The sequence below is a fragment of the Epargyreus clarus genome, unplaced genomic scaffold, assembly GCF_041222505.1.
Source record: "Epargyreus clarus isolate Ecla_fem2 unplaced genomic scaffold, WU_Ecla_fem_2.2 ptg000035l, whole genome shotgun sequence".
In the NCBI taxonomy this organism is placed as follows: Eukaryota; Metazoa; Arthropoda; class Insecta; order Lepidoptera; family Hesperiidae; genus Epargyreus; species Epargyreus clarus.
In genome coordinates, this window is record NW_027332240.1 from 5,331,076 (window position 1) to 5,358,416 (window position 27,341).

Genomic DNA, 27,341 nt, shown 5'->3' on the forward strand with positions numbered 1-27,341 from the left:
TTGTCAATTCCCTTCGATGTCATTATAAAAGGATTCCACCATAGATTTATTATCCTACTGACGTGATTCCACTGTAATAATAAATTCTTAAAACAAAGCTGCATATACAAAATCATTTCACGTAACATGAAACAGTCATCCCTACAAAGTTAACTCAACAGTACCTAACGTATACATTCAAAACGAAAGCTGTCAAAGTTTCGCATTTTCCTACAAGATAACCAAGGCCTCTTACATTACCCAGGCCTCCTACAAGGCCTACAACCGAGTCACAGAGGCCTCGCAGTCCTCTGTCTTCTTCCCCGCTAACTCCGCGTATATCTCTTCAATCGTTCTCATCTTGGTCTCAGGCACACAGCACGCGATGTATACCGTGCTGACTAAACACACTCCGGAGAATATAAAGAAGACCACGTATAAACCCACAGATGCTGCTATGGGCTGGAATACTCGGAGTTCCACGGAAACCAGCGCGCATGCGAATGCTATTACTAAGGATGTTACTGTGCCTCGGAGCTGGAAATAAAATATTTGAAAGTATTAAAATAATTTAACGGGAATAAGAAAGTATGTTATTTTACGCCTACGTCTGTAAGTAAGATCAATTTTACCACTTTGTATAAAGATTTTAAATTGATGACTCTGGAAGCACCACCGCCACACCTATTTCTGAAGACAGCCCCAATAAGCACAGATATTTTCTGTTTTTGAAGGCTGTGTTAAGAAGATTTTAACACGAGATGTTACTGCTTATTTCTTAAGTGTACCAATGTTATTATTTAACAATGGCATTGTGATCAAGTCTACTTGGCTATGTTAACCATGCATCTGACTAGTTGCTCCATAAAAAAGGAGCTCCATAAGAATAACTGTAAAGTATAAAATTACATAAAAATAACTCACTTGAAACGAAAACATCTCAGTCATGACGACGAACGGCACCGGCTGCAGCCCAGCTGCGTCGCAGTAGATACACAGACAGAGCGCGGACACCGGCAGCCACGCGGCCGTCCCACTGCCCACCCAGAACCACGCGCCCAGAGCACCCAGGGATAACCCGGAGACCAGGCAAGTGGTGCCTAGCAACACCTGGAAAATATGTTTCCTTTAAGAAAGGTGCTGGGGTATTAATGAATTATGAAAGTATTTAAGTAATTCCCGAACTAAGTAAAATACGTCTGGATAATACATATTAATATATTTTTCTGACAATAGTAAAGAATGACCAGTTGTATTACAAAAGTGTGAGTGGCCTGTTAGTATTGCATAGAGGTGCAATTAACTCATTTCAACAGGTATGACAAGTAAATGGTACTGAGAAACAATTGGCCATTGAAATTAATAGTGTTAAAACTTTTTTTTAACCGACTTGGAAGAGGAAAATACGATACATACGTACAGCCATAGTACTGTACGTATTTTTATTAAGTAAGATGCTAAGCAGATTTAGGTAAGTGACTCTTTTCTTAAAAAGGAATCTTTATTCAAATTATATAAAAAAAAAAATAGGAAAAAATGTCGAATATTAAAATTGAGTTGTAGTTAAATAATTGGGATTTTCAATCATAGTTTTAAAAAACTACAAGGAATTGAGTTTGGGTTTAAACCATGAAAATTTTCAAAGGTCACTTAGCCTTTACAAATTGTCCCTTGAAATTAACGAGTACCCACTTTTAGGACTCATGAATTAATCAAAGTCAGTCAAAAATCAATAAAGCAAAGACATCCAACAAACCTTCCTCCCAGTCCGTTCCACCAAACTCGAGGCAGTACACGACCCGATCAGCTGCACCACACCCAACACAGCCGCCTGCTGGTTAGCGGTCAGTACCCAGCCGCCAGCCGCCTGGCTGAAGATGAGGGACGCGAAGTGCAGCACCGCCAGGCAGCCGCACAGCTCGCGGGCTATCGTGATGGTGAGCGTAATGCGGAAGGCCCGGAAGGTGCTGCGGTCCGTTACTGGGAAAAACAATGTAAAATATAATTGAAATGAAATGAAATATATTTATTTTGCTTTGGCCTGCGGAGGTACTTACAAATTGTCAGTTATAATATTTTTTCTTATACTACCTACTTGTAGTAACAGATCGGAACGCGACCTCAACTGAGAAGATCCGGTAGGAAACTCAGCCGGTTTGTCTTTTTTTTGATAATCATTAGGTATATTTATTGACTTTCTTAATACCTAATTAGAGCTTTAATTTAATTTAACAAATACAGGCACACAGTTTACGTCTTAAATATTTTCTTAAAGATTGGCCTATTTTTGTGTTCTTATATATTAATGTTTAGAAACATTTTATTATTTGCGGGTTTAGTATTCTATAATGTTAAATAAATAAATTAATCTACACTAATATTATAAAGAGGAAAACTTTGTTTGTTTGTTTGGTTGTAATGAATAGGCTCAAAAACTACTGGATCGATTTTAAAAATTGTTTCACCATTCGAAAGCTACATTATCTACGAGTAACATAGGCTATATCTTTTATGAAATATATTTGATAAATAGATTATGAAGCGGTACAAAGTTTGCCGGGTCAGCTAGTTAAAAATAAAACAATTGTATCGCCATCGATTATAGAAGTTTGATATTATTAGAAGCTAATAAGCACGTGACGTATTTTTTTTTGTACTGCTTAACACAAGTCTCGTCAAAGATTGAAAGGGCCTTAGACCATAGTACACTACGATAGATAAGTAGATAGTGCGGATAGATAGACTTTATATACCTTTGAGAATCTTATTTAAAGGAACTCTCAGGCGTGCAGGTTTCTTTACCATATACTTTCTTAAGCTTGTGAGAATTAATTTGCAATATGAAAATTTGAAAACTGAGGCAGTCCGAGGGTTTGGGATTGAATCCTGAACCTCCAGTACAAAAAGAACTAGCCACTGGGCCAATAGACCTGACTAGGTCTATTGGCCTAGTGGCTAGTTCTTTTTGTACTGGTTCTTTTTGTGCTTGACTAAGCAATAATAAAAAATCCGTTAACCGTTGTTTACAGCAAACCCGATCCCCGTTCCCGACCACTTAGGAACACAAACACGCGGTCATTACCGTCCGCAAACAGCGGGAATGATGTTTAGCTGCCACTCGGTAATGACACGTTTACACAATGTTACCGACTCCAGTTATGGGTTGTTTACTTGGATGTAAATGATTATCGGTGATCCCAGGTGGGATTCGGGTATTTATTTTTTTCATACTAGTAACTTTTTGAGAGACCTGTGCGAGTCAGTGGGTCAAAAATTTGGATAAGTGTGAGTCGTACTCGCACACGGAGGGTTCCGTGCAACCAAATCTTCAATTCCTTTTGTTTTTAATATTTATTATTGTTTTAAGAATGGAACATGACAGATAGAAGGGACCTGGCAACACTGGATGAGTACAAGAAGATATAAGATGGCGGAGGTTAGGAGTTCAGTAAGATATGTATAAAGTTTTATTTAGGCCTAATAAATCAAAGAAGTAATGAAGTACAAAATTGTGTTTCAACATAATACAACAGTTATAGCAGCCATAAAACTGAATGCATTGTGAAAATTTGAACTGTCTATCTATTACGTTTTATTAAATAAAGCGAAAAACGCCGAAAAATAGCGGTTTCTCGTATGGCGACCCCCATTTATTTTGAAGTTTTCTGTGTACCCTTAAATCACTGAAATTAGTAGAGACAGTATAAAGCACATATCGTCGTATTAAACAACACAAACACACAGACACAAACGCACACACTCATACGATATTAACGTTAGTTATTTAGATAAAACTCACCAATAGTTTTCAGAGCGCTAAAGAATTTCCCAGTGCTCTTCGTCTCTAACTCCAGAAGTAGTCGTTGCAGCTCGTCTTCTACCATCGCGTCAGTGTTCTGCCTGCAGCGCAGCCACGCCAGGGTGTCACGAGCCTCCTGGATTACGAACAATATGGTTTTTTTCCTGCTGATACTCGTAGGTACAGTGTGAACAACAATGTAAACTGTGGAAATGATTTGAAAAAGTCTCTGCCAGTCTTGCTTAACATTAGTTACAGATGCGTAGCTACTCATGTCAACTTAATTGAATGAATTCCTTGTGCAATTCTAACAAACGTTTCATCTTTTCATATTGATTATACTGATATTTTATAAGCCAGAAGTAGGTGTAGCAATGGTTCTTTCGCAGTCAAATCGCGAAGGATTCTGCAACCTCTAAAACACATTTTATTGTAGTTATCGATATATGGTAGTGATTGTACATAGACAAGTCTGGTTACAACGTTCATTCCTGAAAAATCTTAACAAACAAAAGCGCACAGAATCTAGAAACTCACCTCGACCTTCCCACTCTTCAGCAGAAATGACGGTGTTTCCGGCATGGCCATGAAGATCAAGATGTGAACGAGAGGAATCGCCAAGCAGATCCACAATGTGGCGTGGTAACACAAGTATTCCCCCATGATGTACACCACCAGGTTCCCCAGGTTCTGTGAGAGGACCACCAGGCTCCCAAGAGTTCCTCTGATCGCGTCTTCGCTGATCTCCTTGATGTATAGCGGTGTGACCACGTAGCAGCCACTGACGCCGAAGCCGACAATCGCTCGGGCTGTGATCAGGGCCCATGTTTCCGTCGAGTACAGCTTTAGGGCCCAGCATAGCTGGAAGAGAAGACTTTGTTAGAAGCTGTAGATTGTCATAATATGATCGGTCTAGAATACGTAGTAGGTATCTACCGAATACATAGAAGTCGCTTTCTAAGTAAGTAGGTTATTAATATTATCAATCCATTACTGTCCCACTGCTAGGACTTTGTTCTCAAATTGAAAAGAAAGCTAAAACTATAATAGTAATACACGTATTCATATACACGACACACGACACTCAAAATGATGAATTTTATTTCGCCTATGTGTGCTAACTTTAACAAATACCTATCACAACCAAAAGGCAAAAGAAATGCATAAAAGTTTTAGATGAATTTTGACAAACCATAAATGGGATCAAACTCTTTAAGTCTAGAATTAAAATTATATGTAACAATAACTTATAAAGCCTTTATAGCCGCGATAATCTCCAAAAAATACTTACAGCCATCGAAAACGAAGTCAACATGAGAGCCTTCTTCCTGCCAAAGTTATCCACGATGAAGGCAAACAGGAAGACACTAGGCGTCCCCACCAGGTACACGATGGACGCCATCCAGGATATCACGTCGGGATGCACCGGCTCTGCTGCTGGAGTGTCCTCGGACATTAGCCGAGGACCCATGGGTGAGAGCCACCCCACTGCAGTACCGTAGGAGAGGACTGGCATGACCACTGGAAAAAAAGATGTAGGTATAGTCCGCGTAAAACTGCTAGTCCTACGAGGATACTGTTAGTGTTGTGTGTCGTGATATGAAACCTAGAAAAGAAAAACGAACTAAACGTAGGGTAGATAATTGATGATTTTTGAAACCCTTTGTGGTTCGACTCCAGCGGCACCACCGCCACACCTATTTCTACCTAATAACAGCAATGTTAAGCGCTGCTGTGTTCCGGTTTGAAGGGTGTGGTAAGGGAGACAGACTTTTCCGAGGCGTTCCAGCTTAGTCCTCAGAGGTAGCGGCGCATCTGTGGCCGACCTCAGGTGGGAATATCTAATCCTATCTGGGGTTGATTACAGATGTCTATGGGCGGCAGTAGCCACTTACCATCAGGTGGACTGTATGCTCGTCTGCTACTCCTATATTATAAAAAAAAAGATAGATTAATCTACCACAAGTACTTGTCAACGGTTTCTCCCCTCCAACTCAGTTTCGCCGTGACCACGTTCCATGCAACTGGGTCGAAATATCGGCAATAAACAACGCATATCGTGAGTACCCGTTACATAATAAAATGTCTCAATTGCGCGATAGTTTTAGTCTAAAATCATATATTTTATAACGCTTTTATTGAATTGGCCTGTGTGTATTCATGTATGTATCTGATTTTACCCACTTTGAGCAGTCACATTAATTCAAAATATTGAACTATTACAATTACAAAGAAATGATGACTCGATTTTAATAATTTTGTATCATTGTCTTCATCAGGATCGTCAAAATTAATGATTTTCCTTGTGCAATATAAGCGTCGTTTAACGTTTTTTTATGTAAATTAAAGTAATAAACGGGCATGCAACGGTCGGGACAGGCCTTCTACGTAAGTAATCGCTGCCACCCATAAACATCTGTAATCAACCCTAGATAGGCATAGATTAGAAAAGATTATTCACTCCTAACAAGAAAATGTAACCAGTTTTGACAATTGAAATTGTCACTGTCATCTATTTTCGTGTTTGAAAATATGAAAAAAGGTAGTTTTTAGAGCATTTACGAATGAAACGAAATTTCTCCGCACTTTTTCTTCGATTTCGTGTTGTTTTTGCACCACTTAACTGCACATGTCGGTATTGTTCCGCGTAAATTACACCATGACAGTCGGAGACGTAATGGGAAAGCAGTCAGCTTTTATATGTGTCAGCCATTTAATAGCTTCCTTCAATTACAAGGCGGTGAGATAACTATACTTATCTTTGAAGATAGGATTAGAGACCAATCTGAAGGTCGGTCACATACGCGTCACGACCTCAGAGGTCGAGAGGTCGAGAAAGTCGAGTAAACCTTTTGAAAGTATGCTTATTACACTTTTAAGATTTAAACACAGCATTGCTAGACACTTCTTAGCTATTGAGTATTGTTGACCTTCTACAAGTTTTCCTAAAACTAAACCTTAGTCGAGTCAAATAGGGGAAGAGTGTACTGATCCAGGAGTTTGAATTATAAAATACCTATATGTGGAGACGTTGTTATAAACAGTGATAGCCTAGAGGTGAAGAAACTCGGCCTCTCGATCGAGGGGTCCTAGGTTGAAATCCCAGGCACTCCTCTGATTTTTCAAAGTTATGTGTGTATCAGAAATTGGTTATCACTCGCTTAAACGGTGAAGGAAACATCGTGAGGAAACCTACACACCTGAGAGATTTATAAAAAAAATATCTCAAAGGTATGGGAAGTTTACCAATAAGCACTTGGCCAGTGCGGTGGACTATGGCCTTATCCTTCTCACTCTGAGAGGAGACCCGTGACCAGCAGTGGGACAGTAATGGGTCGATGATGATGATTATCTGTAGAAGTAATGTTTATAGTAAACTATAGTTATAGGTATGTACTATTTATTTATTACAATTACGATTCACAGAAACATGTTCTAAGAAATTAATTGAGATATTAAAACATAAATAATGTTAATCCACTCGATATCGAACAAAGTCTTTCCCATGAATATGAATTTTCTAATTACATTTGCATAATTAAGTACACAATTATATAACACGACGACGTATTGTACTTGATCTACTCGTATTATATATAGATAAATCTAACTGAAGTAGTTATTGCAAGATTTTTTGAGTGAGTACAACAAAACATCATTTTGTACGATAGATTTTTTACAATATAAATGTAGCAGTCTAGCATGCAGTCCACCTGATGGTAAGTAGCTACTGTCACCCATGGACATCATCCTATCCATACACTTCAACCAGAACACAGCAGCGCTTAATACTGCTGCAGTTGTGAGGCAGAAATAGTTGTATCGGCAATACCTCAGGGATAGAACCACGTTCCAAATAACGTTAATTCTAACAAATTGACTATAATCCTAAGAGAAAGAGTCCAGTAAAGAACTGTTACAATTACTACTGTTACCTACTGAAAAAAATATAAGAGCTTACGGACAATGATATCAAATTATTATATTGTCATCATCCTCTGACCCCGAGCGAAGCCGCGGGTAAAAGCTAGTGACCAATAAAGCTACCTACTATTACGTAAAAGATAATGTTTGCTATGTAATAAAATCTCTATCAACAATGTAAGGACTTGTTTACTGGTGCAATTAAAACCAATATGTGGGGATAGCAATAGCTCGCTTAATTATGAGGTTCAAACGATGTCAACGACGTGACGGGCCTCGTGCCTTCAAAGTACACGTGCAAGGGACGAATAAGGGTTTTTTATTAGAGTAGCAGACGAGCATGCAGTCCACCTGATGGTAAGTGCCCTCTATCGCCCATTGACATCTGTAACCAGACAAGATTGGAATCCTACGCGACGTGGACCAAAGATGCGTCGATATCCCTGAGGACTAAGCTGGAATGCTCCGAAAAAGTAAGTCTCCCTTACCACACCCTTCAAACCAAAATACAGCAGCGTTTAACACTGTTATTAGGTTGAAGTAAGCCGTTCTTTCACCCGACAGCCAAAGAAGGGTAAATTTTCGCGCGTTTCTTGTGTGTTTGTAAATTTCTTTATTAAGTACTTTGAATCTTCCAACTGGATTTCGACAGTTAAGGTATCCTGATCGGTATTAAATACCCAAGTGTTCTTAGATCGACGTTTTAAAAAAACAAAATGGCGGATTTCTGGTAATATTTAATGAGGATTATATTTTTGCCCGGCTTATACTCGTAATAAGCAACATATGTTTTGTTTATGACTGTTAAAATATAAGATATGTAATATAGACTTTTTAGTCTCCAATTTCTGCCCCACTGCTGAGAATTTACTTATATTTTTTTGGCTATTGGCTAACGGCCTACCCAGCTGCACCAAGTTTTGGTGGCGACCCAGCTCAGCTGGAACAAAATAACTATGAGCTGGAAGGGAGGGATAGGTTGGTTGCCGGGATCGTCCACCTTCGCTAGTTGATGAATCAATTTGCAACAAACTCAATAAGGGTGAAAGTGTCCAGCAATGAAGGTCAATTGGGCGCAAGAATCGTTCAAATAACAATCCAAAATTTATATTGTTACAGTTCATAGATCTGTTCTAATTATGTTGTTGTTCAAGTTGTTATTCTAATGGTTTTGTTGTTCAAGTTGCTGAGTGCCGGACTGTCTCGATGGTTCGAGAACAAATATGTACTTCAGATAGGGTTGCCTATCACTAATAGACAAATCAATTACCTAAACTGTAAACCTACTTCTGCCTAATAGCAGTGTTAAACACTACTGTGTTCTAGTTTGAAAGGGGTGGTAAGGGAGACATACTTTTCCGTGATGTCAACCCCTGTAATGCATCTAATTTCGATCACTTAATCTAAGGGTCCTAGATTTGAATCCCAGATATGCACTTCGGATTTGCGTAATAGAAATTAATTATGACTTGCTTTAACAGTAAAAATCATGAATTTCTTAAAAAAGTTTTCAAAATAAAGACCTTTTCGCATTTGGCCAGCGCGGTGATCTTGTGGTGGTTAATACACCTATCACTCGGAAACCCTAGCCCAATAGTGGGAATTTATTATATATTCATATATATTATATATCTATTACTTACTTGTTACAAAATACACACGTACACATTCACACTCATATACATATGTCTACACGGACATACTTATACACACATTTATGCATATTAATATAGCTTTGGTGGTTGTTAATAAATTACAAATAGGAACGAGTGTTAGTGAGTGATCGTACTTTATTATTATTATTTGAAATACTCATAAAATGTAGGTAAGTCCTTAATGGCTGTTAGTAGATTAAGCATGAAAAAAATGTACAATACTTTAAGAGCTGTGAATTTTGTTAATAAATAAAATATAATATTAATTTGACAACAATGGGTGGCAACCCTAACTGCAACAATTGAATTGTTTGTATGTGTCCTTACAATGTTCATATTTCATTTCATAGACATTGATTGTACGCGAAAATTCTATGGTATTTCTATTAAATTTTGTTGTTAAATATATGTAATTGAATTACATATTATTATTTTTTTACAGGATAAGATTGGTCTTTAGGTAAAAATATCTTCAAAATAAACACTTTTGTGTTAAATATTAACACCTAATTGTTCATTTGATAAAAGTAGATACCTAATACCTCGTTAAGAATGAAGTTCCTTAATTTTTATTGTACTTATAAATTACAATAATGAGACAATATAGGTTGTGCACCTAAGACTTATGTGCTTAAGAATTATTTTTTTTAATTTTTAATCAACCCCAGATAAGAATATATTCTTACCGAGGTCGGCCACAAATGCGCCGCTATCCCTGAGGACTAAGGCTAATGTGTTGGTAGTGGTCAAAGGTGGTAGAACCCTTTGCGGTTCGACTCCGGCGGCACCACCGCCACACCTATTTCTAGTTAATAACAGCAGTGTTAGGCGCTGCTGTGTTCCGGTTTGAAGGGTGTGGTAAGGGAGACAGACAGACAGACTGTGGCCGACCTGAGGTAGGAATATCTAAACCTATCTGGGGTTGATTACAAATGTCCATGAGCGGCAGTAGCCACTTACCATCAGGTGGACTGCATGCTCGTCTGCTACTCCTATATTATAAAAAAATATGTCTCCCTTACCACAACTTTCAAACCAAAACACTGCTGTTAAGCAGAAATTGACATGGCGGTGGTACCGCGGGAGCCGAACCACAGAGGGTTATATCACCTTTAAAAGGTAAAGCTGTTCTGCTTTTCACTCATCATCATCATCATCGTCATCAACTAATTACTGCTGGGCACGGGTCTTCTCTCAGAATGAGAAGGATTAGGTCATACTCCACCGCGCTTGCCAAGAGCGAATTGGTAGACTTCACATAAGTTTGAATACTTTTTTTAAGATTTCTCAGGTATGCAGGTTTCCTCACGATGTTTTTCTTCACCGTTTAAGCAAGTGATAATTAATATCTAATACGCACTTTGAAAAATCAGAGGTGCTTGCCTGAGATTTGAATCTCGGACCGCTCAATCAAGAGGCCTAGTTTATTAATCACTAGGCTATCACCTTTTTACTCAATTAGTAGGTTATCATCGTAATTATTTCCAGCTTTCCATTATTTTATACATACATACGACACTGTCACATTCTGAAAGATATTAATTGAGCGGTTGTTATCGCAATTATCGAATCGAATGGATGAATTGTCAATTGTTTTAATTAATGCCAGATTGTTCCGTCATGTTATTTGCTTTTCTTTTACAATTTGTGCGTTTGTGACCTAAATGTGCACGAAACATACGAAATGAGATGACCTGAAGGAAACATTTAAATAATTATGTAGTCGTTGTCAACCTATTACTGACCCACTGCTGGGCACTAGTCTCCTCAGTGTAAGCGGGTTATAGGCTGTAGTCCACTGCTGGGCAAGAGCAAATTGCTAGACTTCAGTCACCGTTGAAATTCACTCATATAACAGATAGGATTACATATTCCTATCTGAGGTCGGACACAGGTACGCCACTACCCCTGAGGACTAAGCTGGAACCCCAACGAAAAGTATATCTCCCTTAGGGTGTGGCTTCAAACCAGAACAGAGCAGCGCTGAACTCTGCTGCTATTAGTTAGTAATAGGTGTGGCGGTGGTGCCGCCGGAGTCGAACCACAAAGAGTTCTACTACTTTCAGAACCCGATTTCTAATACGTTCACATATTAAAAATTTAAAATCACAGACATGCCTGGGATTCGAACCTCGTACCCCAGGTTGAGGTCGTATTTCAAACTACTAATCTATCACTACTATTGTCTTGGTGATGAGTTTACCCATTACTTCCATCGTGTACCTACTCGTAAGTAGTATCAGTACTAATTATTCGACCCTGGTACATAAACTTGGCCTAGTATTGGTTCTAGTAAGAACAAAATAATTCAGAAGGAAGCGTAGGCGTCTTAAAAAACAATACATATAGTGGCGATCGGGTTGGTAAACATTTTTTTATTCAAAGTGTAATTGAGTATGATTATGACAGTTTTACTTTTTAACAATCACTGGTAGTAACCACAATATAAAATCAAATATTTTGTGTAGTAACATAGGCATGTAGAGTATTATATTTTTATATATGTACTACTTAACATTATAAAGAGGAAAACTTTGTTTGTTTGATTGTAATGAATAGGCTCAAAAATTACTGGACCGATTTTAAAAATTCTTTCACAATTCGAAAGCTACATTATCCACGAGTAACAGGCTATATTTTATATGAAATATATTTGATAAATAGATTTTGAGGCAGTACAAAGTTTGCCGGGTCAGCTAGTTAAGTATAAAGAAATAGCAAACGAGCATGCAATCCACCTGATGGTAAGTGGCTACTGCCGCCCATGGTCATGTAATGAACCCCGGATAGGGGTCCTTCCTACGATATGCAGATGCGTTGCTATTGAGGTCTAAGTTCGACACCTCGTATAAGTATGTCTTACCACACCCTTTTAAGCGGAATACAGCAGCAGTGTTAGGCGCTGTTGTGTTCCGTTTTGAAGGGTGTGATAAGGGAGACTTATTTTTTCGAGGCGTTCCAGCTTAGTCCTCAGGGGTAGCGGCGCATCTGTGACCGACCTCAGGTAGGAATATCTAATCCTATCTGGGGTTGATTACAGATGTCCATGGGCGGCAGTAGCCACGTACCATCGGGTGGACTGCATGCTCGTCTGCTACTCCTATATTATAAAAAAAATAATAAGTGTGGCAGCGGTGCTTCCGCAGTCTAACCACACAAGGCTCTAGCTCGTATAATGCCGGTAAATCGTATTTACCGTGTCTATGTAGACAAGTTTTTTAATATTCCACGTACCTGAGATAGGTAAGCACTGTGGTCATTACAAGTCCAGTTAATTTGTAATTAGTTGTCTTATCGTAAGTCAAATGCGCCTCATTTCTATAATTAGAAGGCATCCCTTTGAATATTTAGTGGTTTAAATATAATTTACCAGTTAACGTGCGACTTGTGAAGTAACCACACTGAATGAATTCACTGAATGTTGATAAGGTAAATTCCTTAGTTACTTTACATTTAGTAGTATTAAGTATGAGCAGTGATAGCCTAGTGGTTGAGAAACTCCGACTCTCGATCGAGGGGTCCGAGGTTCAAATCCCATTCACCTCTGATTTTTCAAAGTTATGTGCGTATTAGAAATTAATTATAACTCGCTAAATGGTGAAGAAAAACATCGTGAGGAAACCTGAGAGATTTATATAAAAAAATAAATCTCAAAGTTATGTGAAGTCTACCAATACGCACTTGGCCAGCGCGGTGGACTATGGCCAGCAGTGGGACAGTAATGGGTTGATGATGAGTATTTAGTCAATTGTCATTGTGTCAGTTATGTGACTGAGAAAAGAATAGTTGGCTAGTATGGCGTAGTTTCAGGTTTTTATTTTGGGCATTTTTTTTTTATTTTTTATATGTAACCTTACGATAAGGCAGACGGGCTGCCTGATGGAAAGCAGTCACCGTCGCCTATGGACATTTGCAACACTAGAGGAGTCGCCAATGCATCGCCGGCTTTGAAGGAGAGCTCTTTTTACACCCCTCTTGAAGAGCCCCATGTCATAGTCCTGAGGGAATACCTCAGGAGGAAGTTCATTCCACATTTTGCACGTACGCGGCAAAAATGATCGATTAAACCGAACCGTGGAGGACCGCCACGGGTCCAGTTGATGTGGATGGAACTTCATCCTTCGGCGAGTGGTGCGATGAAGGAAAGGCGACGTAGGCACCAGATCAAACAGTTCCTCAGAACACTCACCATTGTAAAGTCGGTAGAACACGCAGAGGGAACCTATGTCCCTCCGCAGGCTTAAGGGTTCTAACCGATCAGAGATCGCTATTAATTAAATAAGGATATTTGTAGTTTTCAAGGTTAGCGCATGCAGTCCGAAAGAAAGTTAGATTAAAATATCTTCATAATATAATTCGCCAAGTACGAGTCGAACTCGCACATGGAGGCTTCCGTACCACCAAATGTTCATTATATTTATTCATTTTATTATTTTCAACAATACTTAGTTATATGAAACGACAATAGATGGCGTTGGGGTGATGATGAATGATTCGTAAACAACGTATAATAAAATTAAAATAACTGTACTACAATATGTTATGGTTCTTATTTGTTACATTCTTATTTATTATAATACCAGTTATAGTAGTAAACGGATTATAAAAATTTCAACCGTCTTCCTAGTACGGTTTAACAGTTAGATCGAAAAATGCCGAAAAATACCGGTTTGTTGTGTGGAGAACCCCTTTAAAATTCAACTTTATTTTATTTTTAGTATTTGTTGTTATAGCGGCCACCATTATACATTCTCTGTAAAAAAATCATGTGTAGGTATATCTATTACGGTTCCGGAGATATAGCCCTGTGACAAACGGACAGACGGACAGACAGCGAAGTCTTAGTAATAGGGTTCCGTTTTTACCCTTTGGGTACGGAACCCTAAGAAGCCAGAGAAAATTTATTTTAAGAAAGTTTACTTTATAAGTTGCCACTAAACTTGTAGTCTACTTGGTACTAATTACTTAGTTACTGCCTTCTGTAGACTTCCAGTTAAAAGTTCGTTAATATTTGCCTTGCTACTCGTGTGGTAGTGGTACCACCGTGATAGGCATCGAAGAGCTTTTTTTATAAAAAAAACATACAAGAACAGAGCCATTTTAATTTCATTAAATTTGTATCCTATCATATTGTAATCGTATATGCAATGTCACTACAATGCAATCACTGCATTATCACTACTCAAATGTAATCGTCTAAAACAGTGTTTCTAAAAGCATAGGTCACGATCCCCCGGGGGGTCGCAAAGCCTGTACATAATCGTAAACCCGCTTAAAAAAGCAATATAAAGTTCAAAAACATAATTTGACTAAGAAAATGTTAATAGACATTTTTGCCGTTTTGCTACGTAATCGACGAAACAATATTTGTTTTAAGTACTTAATTATTTTTAGAACATTTATTTAAAGACATAAAAATGTTTTGTTTTAATATCATAAAATACACGTTAGAAATAGATGTGATGCGATACATTTTGGTATGCTAAGGGGTCGTGCAATAATAATTTTAGTAATTCCTAACTTTTCCTCTCTTCCTTCTCTATGAAAATAAGTGAAGCCCTATCCTATTCTTCCATAAACACTTATATTATAACCTACTGAATTTTGCAAAAAAAATAAGGAACAATAAGTTAATACAGGTAACTGATGTAACCACAATTCGGACTCCCCTGGTCCTAGTGATCAAACATACGCGATTTAAAGCCTATCCATTTGGTGCCATAGATTAGTAAAGATTACTCACTCCTAACGAGAAAATGTACCTAGTTTTGAGAATTGAAATAATTGCGTAAAAAAGTTTTGCCACGTCTCCGTGCTAAAATGTCTCTAAAATATTTGTAATTATTAATATAAATTATTTATTTTTTATGTAAATTACGCAGTATTAGTTATTTATTCGTAAATTTTCTCTAAAAATGTTTTTATTTGTCAAGCATTCAAAAAAAGAACTTACTAATAAGCCGTTTGTGGCTTCATTCAATTTCAAGGCGGCGAAGTATCTTTACTAATCTATGGGTGCTTGCGTAATACTGGAACGACACCTAAAGTTTGAGAAACACCGATTCAAAGAATCAATTGCGTATAAATATGCGGCGTCCCACACCGCGGGGCGCCACATGCCACTATTTTAAACCTCTACTCGGAAATCTTATATCAGTATCCGTTAATGAGAAAGATTTATTCGCGCCGTTATACCACCTTCGACATGTGTATGTTGCGTTTATTATTTATGTTTTCTTCCTGAACGATTCGATTTTTAAATACTTGTAACGCTGGTTTAGGCTGGCAACATTAAATTAAGTTAAAACTTAAATGCCCTTTTTATCTACACTAATATTATAAAGAGGAAAGCTTTGTTTGTTTGTTTGGTTGTAATGAATAGGCTCAAAAACTACTGGATCGATTTTAAAAATTCTTTCACCATTCGAAAGCTACATTATCCCCGAGTAACATAGGCTATATTTTATATGAAATATATTTGATAAATAGATTTTGAGGCGTTACAAAGTTTGCCGGGTCAGATAGTTGATTAATAAATAGATAGAAAGATTTATTGGATAGACTTATTGGATAATACATATATTGGATTTAACAATAGATTTATTGGACGGAGATTCAATGTAGCGTTAGTCTCATAGATTATAATTTTATTTCTCATTTCATTTTTTTTTCTGCATTTTTGTTTGGTTATTGCATAGATTAGTATTCATCTATTGCGATTTTTTTGTTGAATTAACATTTATTGTTGTCTAATATTTAAATATCTCTGCACATAAAGTTAATTAAGATAAAAACTGTCTTCATGTAGGTATTTCTGTCTATTTAAAATAATTTTAGGAATTACTAAACGGATTTGAACGCAAATAAAATATAATTTCTTTATAAAAGTCGTTACAATATATAATGGGCTTTATTAGCAATTACTTTCTTCACCCCAATGCTGGGTTACAGGTAAGTTACAGGTATATTTCTTATTAATTATGACTACGAATAGATTTAGGGATCTTTGTAAATTAAAAAAAGTTATTTGTGAAAAGGGCCCACAGGCTTGAGGCATCGTAAAACAAAGATAAATGACAAAGTACCAACAAAACTAGGCTTATTACCTGTATTAGGGTCAATAGTGCAAAATAATAACTTTGTTCTCGTTCATTTAGTTCAGTTCCGTTTCCATTCAGCGGCCATTTTTATTTATACAGCTGTTAATGCATTTTAACAATAAGATTAATAGTTTTAAAGGTGAACAGTATGGAGTGACTTCGTTGTATATAAAAAAACTGTGTTAAGTGCGAGTCGGGCTCGCTCATGAAGGATTAAAATAGAACAACGTAACTCTGCCATTTAACTAGATGTCAACTTAAAGTAATCTAGAGGCACGGCAGTGCCTCCGCCAAGTCGAGCCTAAGTTCTTATGGGATCGAAAGGAGGTAGGTATTATATTGAAAGTGCTTTTTCAGTAAACTAAATATGTTTAATAACAAAAAGCAGTGATTGCCTAGTGTTTAAGAAACTCGACCTCTTTATGGAGTGGTGCGAGGTTCAATTCCCATGCACGCACCTTTGATTTTTCAAAATTATGTGCGTATTAGAAATTAATTATCACGTGCATAAAACAACCCTTTGTGGTTCGACTCCGGCAGCACCACCTGTACACATATTTCTGTCTCGTAACAGCAGCGTTAAGCGCTGCTGTTTTCTGGTTTGAAGGGTAAAGGAGACATACTTTTCCGAGACGTTTCAGCTTAGTCCTCAGGGTTAGCGGCGCATCTGTGGCCGACCTCAGGTAGGAATACGATATTTGGATTTGATTACAGATGTCCATGGGCGGCAGTAGCCACTTACCATCAGGTGGACTGCAAGCTTATTACAAAATGTATTTTAAAATGTTTTTTGTTTGGTATTTTGAATAGTGAACATCTTTAAGCTTTTAAAACATCAATAAAAAAATTAAAGGACGGGTTTACCTCGTTTTTTATTTTTAACATTTGGTCAATTAACAAAGTTATTTACTCCACGAGTAAATATTTAATTCGTCAAGTAAAACATGATTTGGTTTATGACATGTAACCAGTTAATTAAAATTAGGGCCGTATAAATAACATAGATAAAATAGAAGCGTGGACGTCAGAGACTTGTATCTAAAATACAAATACAGGTCTGTGGTGGTGATTTACCATCGGGGCTGGACCGACACGAGGCCTTAGTAATTATACGGTATTTTTATAAGATTGGAATAGCAGACGAGCTTGCAGGCCATCTACAACCATGGCAACCACCACCTTACTTACGTCACGTAACTTAAATGGTCCACTGCCGCCAATAGACATCTGTGACCAACTCTAAAGACATTAAGATCTTCCTGAAGACAATCACAGATGTATTGCCATTCCTGGACACTAATATAGTTGTCTTATATCTCTATAAGTCAGCCGCCATTAGTCGTCTTATATATAAGTCAGCCGGCATTAGTCGTCTTATATAAAAGTCAGCCGGCATCCACACCCTCCCACCGAAATGCAGAACTACCTCAAGTTACAAAATTGTTGTGGGAGTTGTTACTCCCTAGTAAAACCATATTGGCTCTACCACCTTTAATATCTTATTCATCGCAGTCATGAGAATTTAATAAATAATTCTAGTTAGAAGAGATACGGATCTCTTTTCAGAATTAGAATTGAGTTGAGTGTTTTTAAGTGTTAAAAAGTTTTATCAAATATTTGTTGGGCACGGGCCCAGCAGTGGGACAATAATGAGTTGATAAGCATTAGAAAAAGATGTGCCCAAAAACTGAGGAGTTGAAACCATTAATGAATATATAATTAAAATTACCTATTATGACCTTAAACTTCAAAAAATAAGTACTCTAAAAACCAGTTAAACCACTTCTAAAAGAAGACTCGTAATTCGACAAACATACAATTATGTGTGTAAACTTGTAAATAAGGGCCGACTACTTATTATAATGATTTGATTTATGCGTAACCATAACTTTAATTTATTTTTGGTTTATTTACGCAAATACGCTGATTATGCAGTGATTATAATCAAATAGGCACAAGGCATTATCATATTTGTAGACTTCACACCTTAAAAAGTTTCTTCACGATGCTTTCCTTCACAAGTTTTTATAAGCTTTTTAAAGTTCATCTCAAAATTGAAATTGTTTAGGCCACTTTTATATGCAGTTGTTAAAAAGAACCCTATATTTAAATATAAGTATTAGTAAAAGGAAATGCAATAAATTGTATTCTTCGAGCTTATTCATTAATACGGAATGATTCGATAAAGCACTTGATATTCAAGAATGAGATAGCGCTCCAAGAATCGGCGCGGGAAAGCTGATACGAATGTGCCATTTTGTGATTGATGGATTACTGCAAGCCTTTGCATGCAAATCGTACGCGTTTAAATAATCCTACATTAAAGTAAATGTAAAATAGAATTGCATGAAGTCAATTATAAAGTTAAATAGCTTCCGGGTAATGGCTGCATTTCCCTAAAAACGGTGAGCGTTTTTAAATGTTAAAAAAGTTTTGTATAATATTTGTTTTTGTGTCTGGTCGCACTTGACGCTTACTTTTTTAATAATGAGATCATAGATTTTTGATTATTTTTTTATTTTCTTGAAGTACCTAAGCCCTTAATACTGAATACGATATTACTTTTTGTTATAAATAAATATATGTTTTGTTATAAAGGTATTTTAATTCATGTATTAATATGAAATAATAAAAGTTTTATAATTTCTATTAACAGGAATTTATTTTTATATAAGTAAATAATTGTTTCTTTATGTTAAATATATTTTGTGCATTGTAATAAAATAAAATAAATTATATAAAATAGGTACTTACTGAGACTGGCCACAATGATCTGGTTGACTTTGCTTCCTTCAGAACAATATTTTTTCACGGTATATTTTAACATTTTAATATTTTATAATTTACACTTTACAAAAAATAGGCAACTTATTTTTATATCACAAAAATACAGTTAATAAATAAAAAGTAATAAATATTATTTATCTGTAAACGTAATATTTTTGTCAGCCGGGATTGACGCGGGAACGCGCGTCTACGGCCGGATTCGTTATTCGAATGAACATGCGTTATTTTCAATGCTTATTTGAAGTCGTTTATTAGTCTGGCCGGCTCCTGAACCCTATAGAACTAACCCATTGATATGTGTTGTTAATGATTTCTCAGTAACTAGAATATAATTGATAGAACTTTTTACAGTGTGAGCACCATGTCAGGTCTAATTATTTAAAAGTAGACTAAAGATGTCCATAAAATAATATCGTTAAAGATTAGATTAGACTGCTTGCTAGTTTATTAGTTTTTATGTAAAATAAAAAGTAAGGATCGAGGATTACAGGGCGGTAAGGAAAAAAATACTCGCATGAGGCGTTCAAGCTAAGTCATCTACTCAGATGCCAGCAACATCAGCTTTAGACTCCTAAAGCTTATGTTGCTGGTTTCAAGGACCTAATCCAATTTAATGAAATTTCGTTTTACAGAGCTTTTTGGAAACTTACAAATAGAGTGACCTATATAACAGCAAAGTACATTTGTATAAGATGGTATGTTATTGAAGATTATTACAGATGTCCCGGAGCAGCAATATCCACTTACCACCAGGTGGACTGCATGCTCGTCAGCTACTCCGGTAGCTAGTCATCCATCAGCCTTTAAGAGTCCACTGCTGGACATAGGCCTCCTTTAATCTGCACCACTTCGACCGGTCTTGTGCCGTCTCAATCCATCGGTTACCCGCCGTCCGCTTCAGGTCATCTATCCACCTGGTCGGCAGGCGTCCTGTACTCCTTTTGCCGAGACGTGGTTTCCATACGAGCACCAGCAACTAGTAGTTTTATAAAATACTTTAGTATTTTATTAAAACGGCTCATTGACGCCTATACCAAGAAGTCTAAAAAGCCGGTCCCTTCCAACGAAACGGAGGAACCGCTTTACGCTAGAAAAAAGTGTGGCAATACCTTCCCAGTTTTCAGGAATCATACTGCTTGTATCTCCTTTCGTTGCATCTTCCTTTCCTACAAACACTTCATCATCATCAACAGCAACCCATTACTGTCCCGCTGCTGGGCATGGGTCTCCTCTCAGAATGAGAAGGATTAGGCCATAGTCCACCGCGCTGGCCAAGTGCGAATTGGTAGATTTCACATACTTTTGAGATTTTTTTTAATAAATCTCTCAGGTATGCAGGTTTCCTAACGATGTTTTTCTTCACCGTTTAGCAAGTGATAATTAATTTATAATACGCACATAACTTTGAAAAATCAGAGGTGCGTGCCTGGGATTTGAACCTCGGAATCCTCGATCGAGAGGTCGAGTTTCTTAGCCACTAGGCTATCACTGCTATGCTATCACATACACTTAAAACATTCTAATTCATAATAATTTGTGTAGAGGTACATACCTATTTTTACTTAATTTTATAATGAAAAAATATAAAACATTTTTTAAATAATATTTTCCTTATCACTGTCGACGCAATATGGTTTGCATGATCATTATCAAGTGTTAAGACAGTTTTTGTATCCCTTATTAATTCTAACCTTTTTCACTTTAGACATTTAAGTATTAGAAATGAATCTTCATTTTTTGAGAGTGCACGAAAACAACGTGACGTAAGTGGACGTAACCCATATACCTGAGAATTCTCAGTATTTTTGCATGTCATCGTCGTCACCCTACTACTGCCCCCACTGATGGGCACGGGTGTCTTCATAGGTATAACTACTAATGAAGTACCAATTGTTGGTACTTAGCTAGTGATTATAGCTCCACACACCTCGGTTTTGTGAAGATTTTTCCCAAGTGCAAGTGATAATTAATTTCTAATACGCACACAACTTTGAAAATCCAGAGATACGTGACAAAACTTGCGCGGGTATCTGATTTAGGGAAATAGTACATGTACAAGACCACGCTGCTTATTATATTACATACATACGTACTATTCAATATAAATATGCGAGCAGGCACACATTAGTTTTAGCTTGCGCCATAAGGTAATGGCAGATTGAATTCAGAAGTAGTGTCTGAAATTAGTCAGTAAAAGAAAATATCGTTGACACAAGTAATATCTCATAGGTATATATCGACAAAAACGCATGTAAAGCGCAGAAAAAACAGATTTACGTAGGTCCGCGGGCCGCAAGGGACGGTTCTAAGAAGATCCGCGGTCCGCCGGGCCGCGTATGTCCCGCGGGCTGCAGGTTGCCGACCGCTAGGCTATCACTGCATGAATAATATTCGCTATTTGTAAAACGCGCGACGAGGTGCGAGCGGTGCCGTGTTTCTTCGCGTTACCTCCTCAGACATACATTACGTGCGTCGATTTATATAAAGAGTACTTTCGTTTAAATTATTCGTTTCATTCGAATGCAATTTTCCTATTCCACGAAACGGCTGACAAATTATAATATGTGGAGACAGTGTTAATTAAAATTTGTCATGATTTCTTTTGACCACTTTGAAAATTCGTGTAAAGTAAATAAAATTCTTATAAAAGGTAGAAGCCTTCATGGTTCGATTCCAGGACCACTTCTATTTTTATACTAAGTACCTACTGGTCATTTATTTCTACCGCTAAAAGCTTCATTAAGCGCTGCTGCGATCGAATGTGGACTAATGAGGAGTCAAACACTTATACGAGGCGTTCTAAGTTAGTCCTTAGAGCTATCAACATCACCGATTCCAATAATAATCTTATATGGAGTTGATCAACTACCGTGGTTGACTTTATGTTCATTACCAATTTATTTTGAAACACTTTTTACAGATACAGAAAAAATACAGAAACGGTTTGGATTCGAACCCCGGACATCTAGATTAAGGATCAAATATCTAATTACTCGCTTAATACACTTATAAATTAAATGACTTAATCTCGATAAAAAGCAACCTAACATGATTCTTACGTAATAGCGATCATTTAAAATCAATATAGAATTAGCATGCATATCATGCAAATATTCAATCAGACAGGACAGTGACACTAATGGCGCTGGTACAAGTAAATTAAAGCAGTTGGTCTTACACGATTATGTTAATATCCTCGTAGATACATACTGTAATGTTTGTAAGAACCTCTAGGGCTATTAACGCACTGGCTCACCACTACACCAGCTCCGAGCAGGGCTGCACGTCCGATCCGTATCTCGTACGTCACCAGACTGACTTTGACAGCTACCCTCTCTACTGGCATACGTGAGACAATGTTCATATATATCTATTTAATAGATACATACACTACATCCCTTCCTTTTTAACAAATTTCATTTACTTATATATACATAATTTCCAATCTAAGTAATATCTTATTTTCATTTTTTGTTTTACTTATTCAAACCATTTGTTTTAATTTTGAAATCAATAATATTATTTAAGTATATTTTATTCTTTAACTGTCGTTTCTTCGATTGACAAGTCTTCATCTTCAACCGCTTTCCATTGCTCTTTCACACGCTCTTATTGACTTATGTTTCTTGAAGTCTTTAGCCAGTTTCTTTATTCCTTATTATTATATCCCATCCTCGTCGCCACTTGTAATGTTTGTAAGAACCTCTAGGGCTATTAACGCACTGGCTCACCACTACACCAGCTCCGAGCAGGGCTGCACGTCCGATCCGTATCTCGTACGTCACCAGACTGACTTTGACAGCTACCCTCTCTACTGGCATACGTGAGACAATGTTCATATATATCTATTTAATAGATACATACACTACACATACGTCATACGCTCATTAAAGGTTATTGTTTGATTGGCGATTGTTTGGAGAGTAATAATTATAAGTATGTTGATCGATTGTCGTAACAACCAATGTTTATTCGATTTTTTGACTGAAGTACGAAACGAACATGTGGTTGGCCCGTGGACAGATGCACGGCTAAAAAAATCGCCTCATATGTAAGTCATCCGACATTCTCACCTTTCCACCAAAACGTAAAATAATAAAAATAAAAATATGCCTGTAAAAATGTGATTGTCGAAAGATAAAACTATAGTTATTAAAATTTATAATTTTTCCACCTACACATATCATCTTAAGTGCGTGCAACCTATGCATGGAAACTCTTCATTAATATTTTTTATGAATAGTTTTATGACAGTATTATTTACTTTTCTCTTTTCTTATCACAAAAATAGAAGAACCTAAGCTTAGATCAGTGTCAAACTGACAGCCCATGGCGTAACATAGTCAATACTTTCGTTATATTCAAATTCAAAATTGTATAATGATCCAGTTCGTATACTGTGTTCTGGTTTTGTTGATAGCGTGCCTTGCTCTAGAACATTCCCAAATTCGACGCAAGACATGTGGAACCCATGACCATATGATCGTGGGTGCGAAATTCGGGAGAGAGACCCATTTACTATGCCTCAAACTGAGACCCATTGGTAAGACTTGGACTAAGAATATATCATGTTCTATCGTCAATCCACTTCTGTTTTTCAGTTTTATCTTTTTTATTATACAAGTTGCACATAAATCAGATACCATGGCAGCCGTACCAAGAAAATCCAAGTCTATGATAGCAATTTACGAAGCAACTAAAAATGTTCAGTTCATTTGTAACTGCTAAAGATTTTGTAACTAACCCTACACGACGGGAAAACTGCCTAAGTTGCTGGCCCTAATGTAGCTTAAACGCAAAATCATCGTCAACCAATTACTGTCCCACCGTTGGGCACGGGTCCCCTCTCAGAATGAGAAGGATTAGGCCATAGTACACCAAGAGCTTTTTTATAAGATCTTTTTTTATATTTTTTATAAGATCTCAGGTATTCAGGTTTCCTCGCGACGTTTTCCATCACCGATAAATCAAATGAGAATTAATGTCTAATTTACACATAACTTTGAAAAGTTAGAGGCCTGGGATTTAAACCTCGGACCCCTCGATAGAAACGTTGTGCTTCAGCCATTAGGCTATCATAGTTTTTTTAACGCAAAAAAATAGTATTTAATATGTTACGATTACATTTGTATGTAATTTGTTACGTTAACAGGTTTACGTCACATTTCAAATTAGAACAACAAAATCTCTTTAAAAACTAGGTTCTAAAACTTAAGTCCTCCCTCAAAACTCCATAAAAATTCCATAAAAAACGGCTTCTTTCGAAGTCAATGCAGAAACTAGTAATGTCATATTTGTTTTACCATAATGAGACATGATTTACGATTTAAAATCTAACGGTGTTCAAATCCATATGGTCATCATCTCGTGTTACTTAAACTAATAGTTAGCGGACAGGTTTTGCGTACCTAACCCTGTTTATTACTTGCAGTCGTAGGACAAATGTTTGTTTTAGAAATGGAAAAAATAAACAACACGTAGGTAATTACTCGTAAGGTACGCAAGATATAGTAAACGCCGAGACCTTACCGCATCTAGAAAATTCGTCGCATTTCTTTCGAGAAGAAAATTCATAAAATTATATTACACTAGCTGACCCGGAAAACTTTGTACCGCCTCAAAATCTATTTATCAAATATATATAACATATAAAATATAGCCTATGTTACGCGTGGATAATGTAGCTTTCGAATGGTGAAAGAATTTTTAAAATCGATCCAGTAGTTTTTGAGCCTATTCATTACAATCAAACAAACAAACAAAGTTTTCCTCTTTATAATATTAGTATAGATATACATAAATAAAATTATATTTGGTCATATATGCGCTTAGGATAAGATTTACTAAAACCTTTAAGATTAGTAAAGCACATAACATACGCTAGTTAGTTCTAACATTATTTAGACTTTCAGCGTTACTATGAATTTGTCCAATATATAACATCTACCAATTTTAACAAATAAGTTATCGCGGTAATTTAGCCTCAGGGCTTCCTCATAAGAACAGCTTCATGCTTGTGGCAAATATTAAGAAACTAAAGATACGAGTCAATAAGTTGAACTGCATGCAGTAGTGTGCGGTTGTAACACTTGTAACACTTGTAACTGACTGCATACGGCAGTGGCCACGCATATAATTTAGGAACTCGATATACAAGATTGATAAAGATGATTATATTACGTACTCCACCGGTGACCCTAACAAAAAGATGATAAAATATTTTTCAACTGATAACTGTGGAATGTAGGCTGCTGAGTTTGCTGAATTCAATAATATTTTTAAAGAATTATAGTCAATTAATCAACTATATATGTATACATGCATATAGACCACTAACCATTCCCCATGAATGAACTCGTGTTCCAGGGTCGTCCACTCTTACCACCCATCAATCAGCGCTTCTCCTCAACCCTGATCCAGAAGAAGATCTGCACTCCATCCAAGCATTCCCTCTTTCCGAAGTGACCATGGCATTCGGGTACCCTCTGGAAGATCCTTCAGCCGGTTCCGCTGAGGGTTATATCGGGGATGATCATCATTTTTATGGTGTTTTGCATTTGGGTATGTACCTACTATGCACGTACTGAATGTAGAAATATTTAACATCGATAATTTAATTATCAGTAATGTTCAAGACTTCGTCTCGTAGCTACATTTTCTGAGAGGAAGTTTGCAGGTTCGATACTTGGTTTGGCAGCCATCTATATTTTGAGATTATTTGAGCTATGTTAAAACTTAGAAACTTATTAGGCACCCATTTGTATGAGGCATGTCATTCTTTATATTGTTATTTTTACCTTCAAAGCTGGTAATTCATTTTTTTACAACAATCTGACAACAACGCACGATATGCGAAAAGCCAGAAGCAAGACTTCAAATTATAGCACTGGACTTCTGCAGTAGAAGGTCGAAATTTTGTATAATTTTCTGTATAAATACTACAAAATATGAGGGAAAAAAATACCTATAAAAATAAATGTCAATAGAATTTTATTTTTATTCAATTTTATAATGGATTTTACCACTTCGTATTTCACTAGGCAACCGCACACTCCACGCCGATCCTTACGGCAAGGACGACCTAAGCAAGTATTTTGGCGCTTTCGAAAACGACAACATGGCCGCCCCGGTGCGACCGCGCCGCGACCATGCCCAGGTGATCAGGTGATGATGGACTTAACGTTACACCTTGTAATACCATATAGTCCGCGCCAAACTTCTAGTCTGCTCTGAAGTTGTTACGTCAGTCAGAGAGCCAATGCGATCGAACACAATTACAAGCATATACTCCGTAGCAACGTAAGGGCACACTAATGTGCGAGAGCGGGCAGCGGATAGGTGCTGGACTCCGCGGGTCTTAGTCCTGCTAATATCTACAATTTACTATTGCGACTTATTTCTATATTCGGAGGACCCCTAGCGCGGACTCTAATACCATACCATTACCATTTTGAAGGTGGTAGGACCCTTTGTGGTACAACTTTGGCGGCACCACCGCCACACCTGTTTTTGCCTCATAACAGCAGCGTGAAGCGCTGCTGCGTTCTGGTTTGAAGGGTGTGGTAAGGGATACATACTTTTCCAAGGCTCCAGCTTAGTCCTCAGGCGATTTCAGGTAGGAATCCAAACTTATAATTTAGGTTTATCTTATTCAAGCAGCAACTATATACACAAACAACAGGAACCGAAGCTTTCTACTTATATAATAATATCATGTTACTTAGTTCTCTTTGCCCCATTCCTCATGCAATCGTTTATTTTCAGCGCGGTCCACTACACAGTCACATGGAAAAGCTACCCTTCAACATCGAGGGTTATACTAGCAAATCTGGCATCGCTAGAGCCAGGATATGTGACCTGCTTCTTCTCGCTGATAAGGAGTTCTTCGAGAGAGATGCCAATTCCAGCTTGAACCATGTAGTTCGCAGAATGATTCACGCTGTTGCGCAGGCGGATATTATATTCAGGAATGCTGATTTTAATGAAGATGGTATTCCTGATAATATTGGTAAGATTGGTATTTTTACTTGAAGCCGTCGATGCATCGCTACAGTAGTAGAATTAAATTGCTTTCCTTCAATCTATTTTTCACTAATT

General features: G+C 37.2%; 2 protein-coding genes across 4 annotated transcripts in view; one reads left to right on the forward strand and one right to left on the reverse strand.

Moving 5' to 3' along the window:
* LOC140756438 (facilitated trehalose transporter Tret1) lies at window positions 1-19,467 on the reverse strand. The gene is made up of 7 exons (XM_073091944.1): window positions 19,212-19,467; window positions 5,070-5,299; window positions 4,316-4,639; window positions 3,779-3,914; window positions 1,736-1,959; window positions 904-1,089; window positions 1-516 (listed from the first exon to the last, which is right to left on the reverse strand). The coding sequence occupies exons 1-7, from the start codon at window positions 19,282-19,284 to the stop codon at window positions 259-261; spliced, it is 1,431 nt and encodes a 476-aa protein (XP_072948045.1). The 5' UTR covers window positions 19,285-19,467; the 3' UTR covers window positions 1-258.
* The window catches only part of LOC140756436 (disintegrin and metalloproteinase domain-containing protein 10), a 25,641-nt gene continuing 14,942 nt past the window's right edge, over window positions 16,643-27,341 (forward strand). Inside the window, exons 1-4 of one of the 3 annotated variants that reach the window (XM_073091942.1) lie at window positions 16,643-16,784; window positions 25,611-25,805; window positions 26,285-26,400; window positions 27,009-27,252. In XM_073091942.1, the coding sequence (XP_072948043.1) occupies window positions 16,769-16,784; window positions 25,611-25,805; window positions 26,285-26,400; window positions 27,009-27,252 (571 nt within the window). In that variant the 5' untranslated portion in view covers window positions 16,643-16,768. Of the gene's footprint in view, window positions 16,785-23,532; window positions 23,788-25,610; window positions 25,806-26,284; window positions 26,409-27,008; window positions 27,253-27,341 lie in introns of those variants that run through there. The other 2 variants (XM_073091941.1, XM_073091943.1) reach the window with 2 other exon arrangements.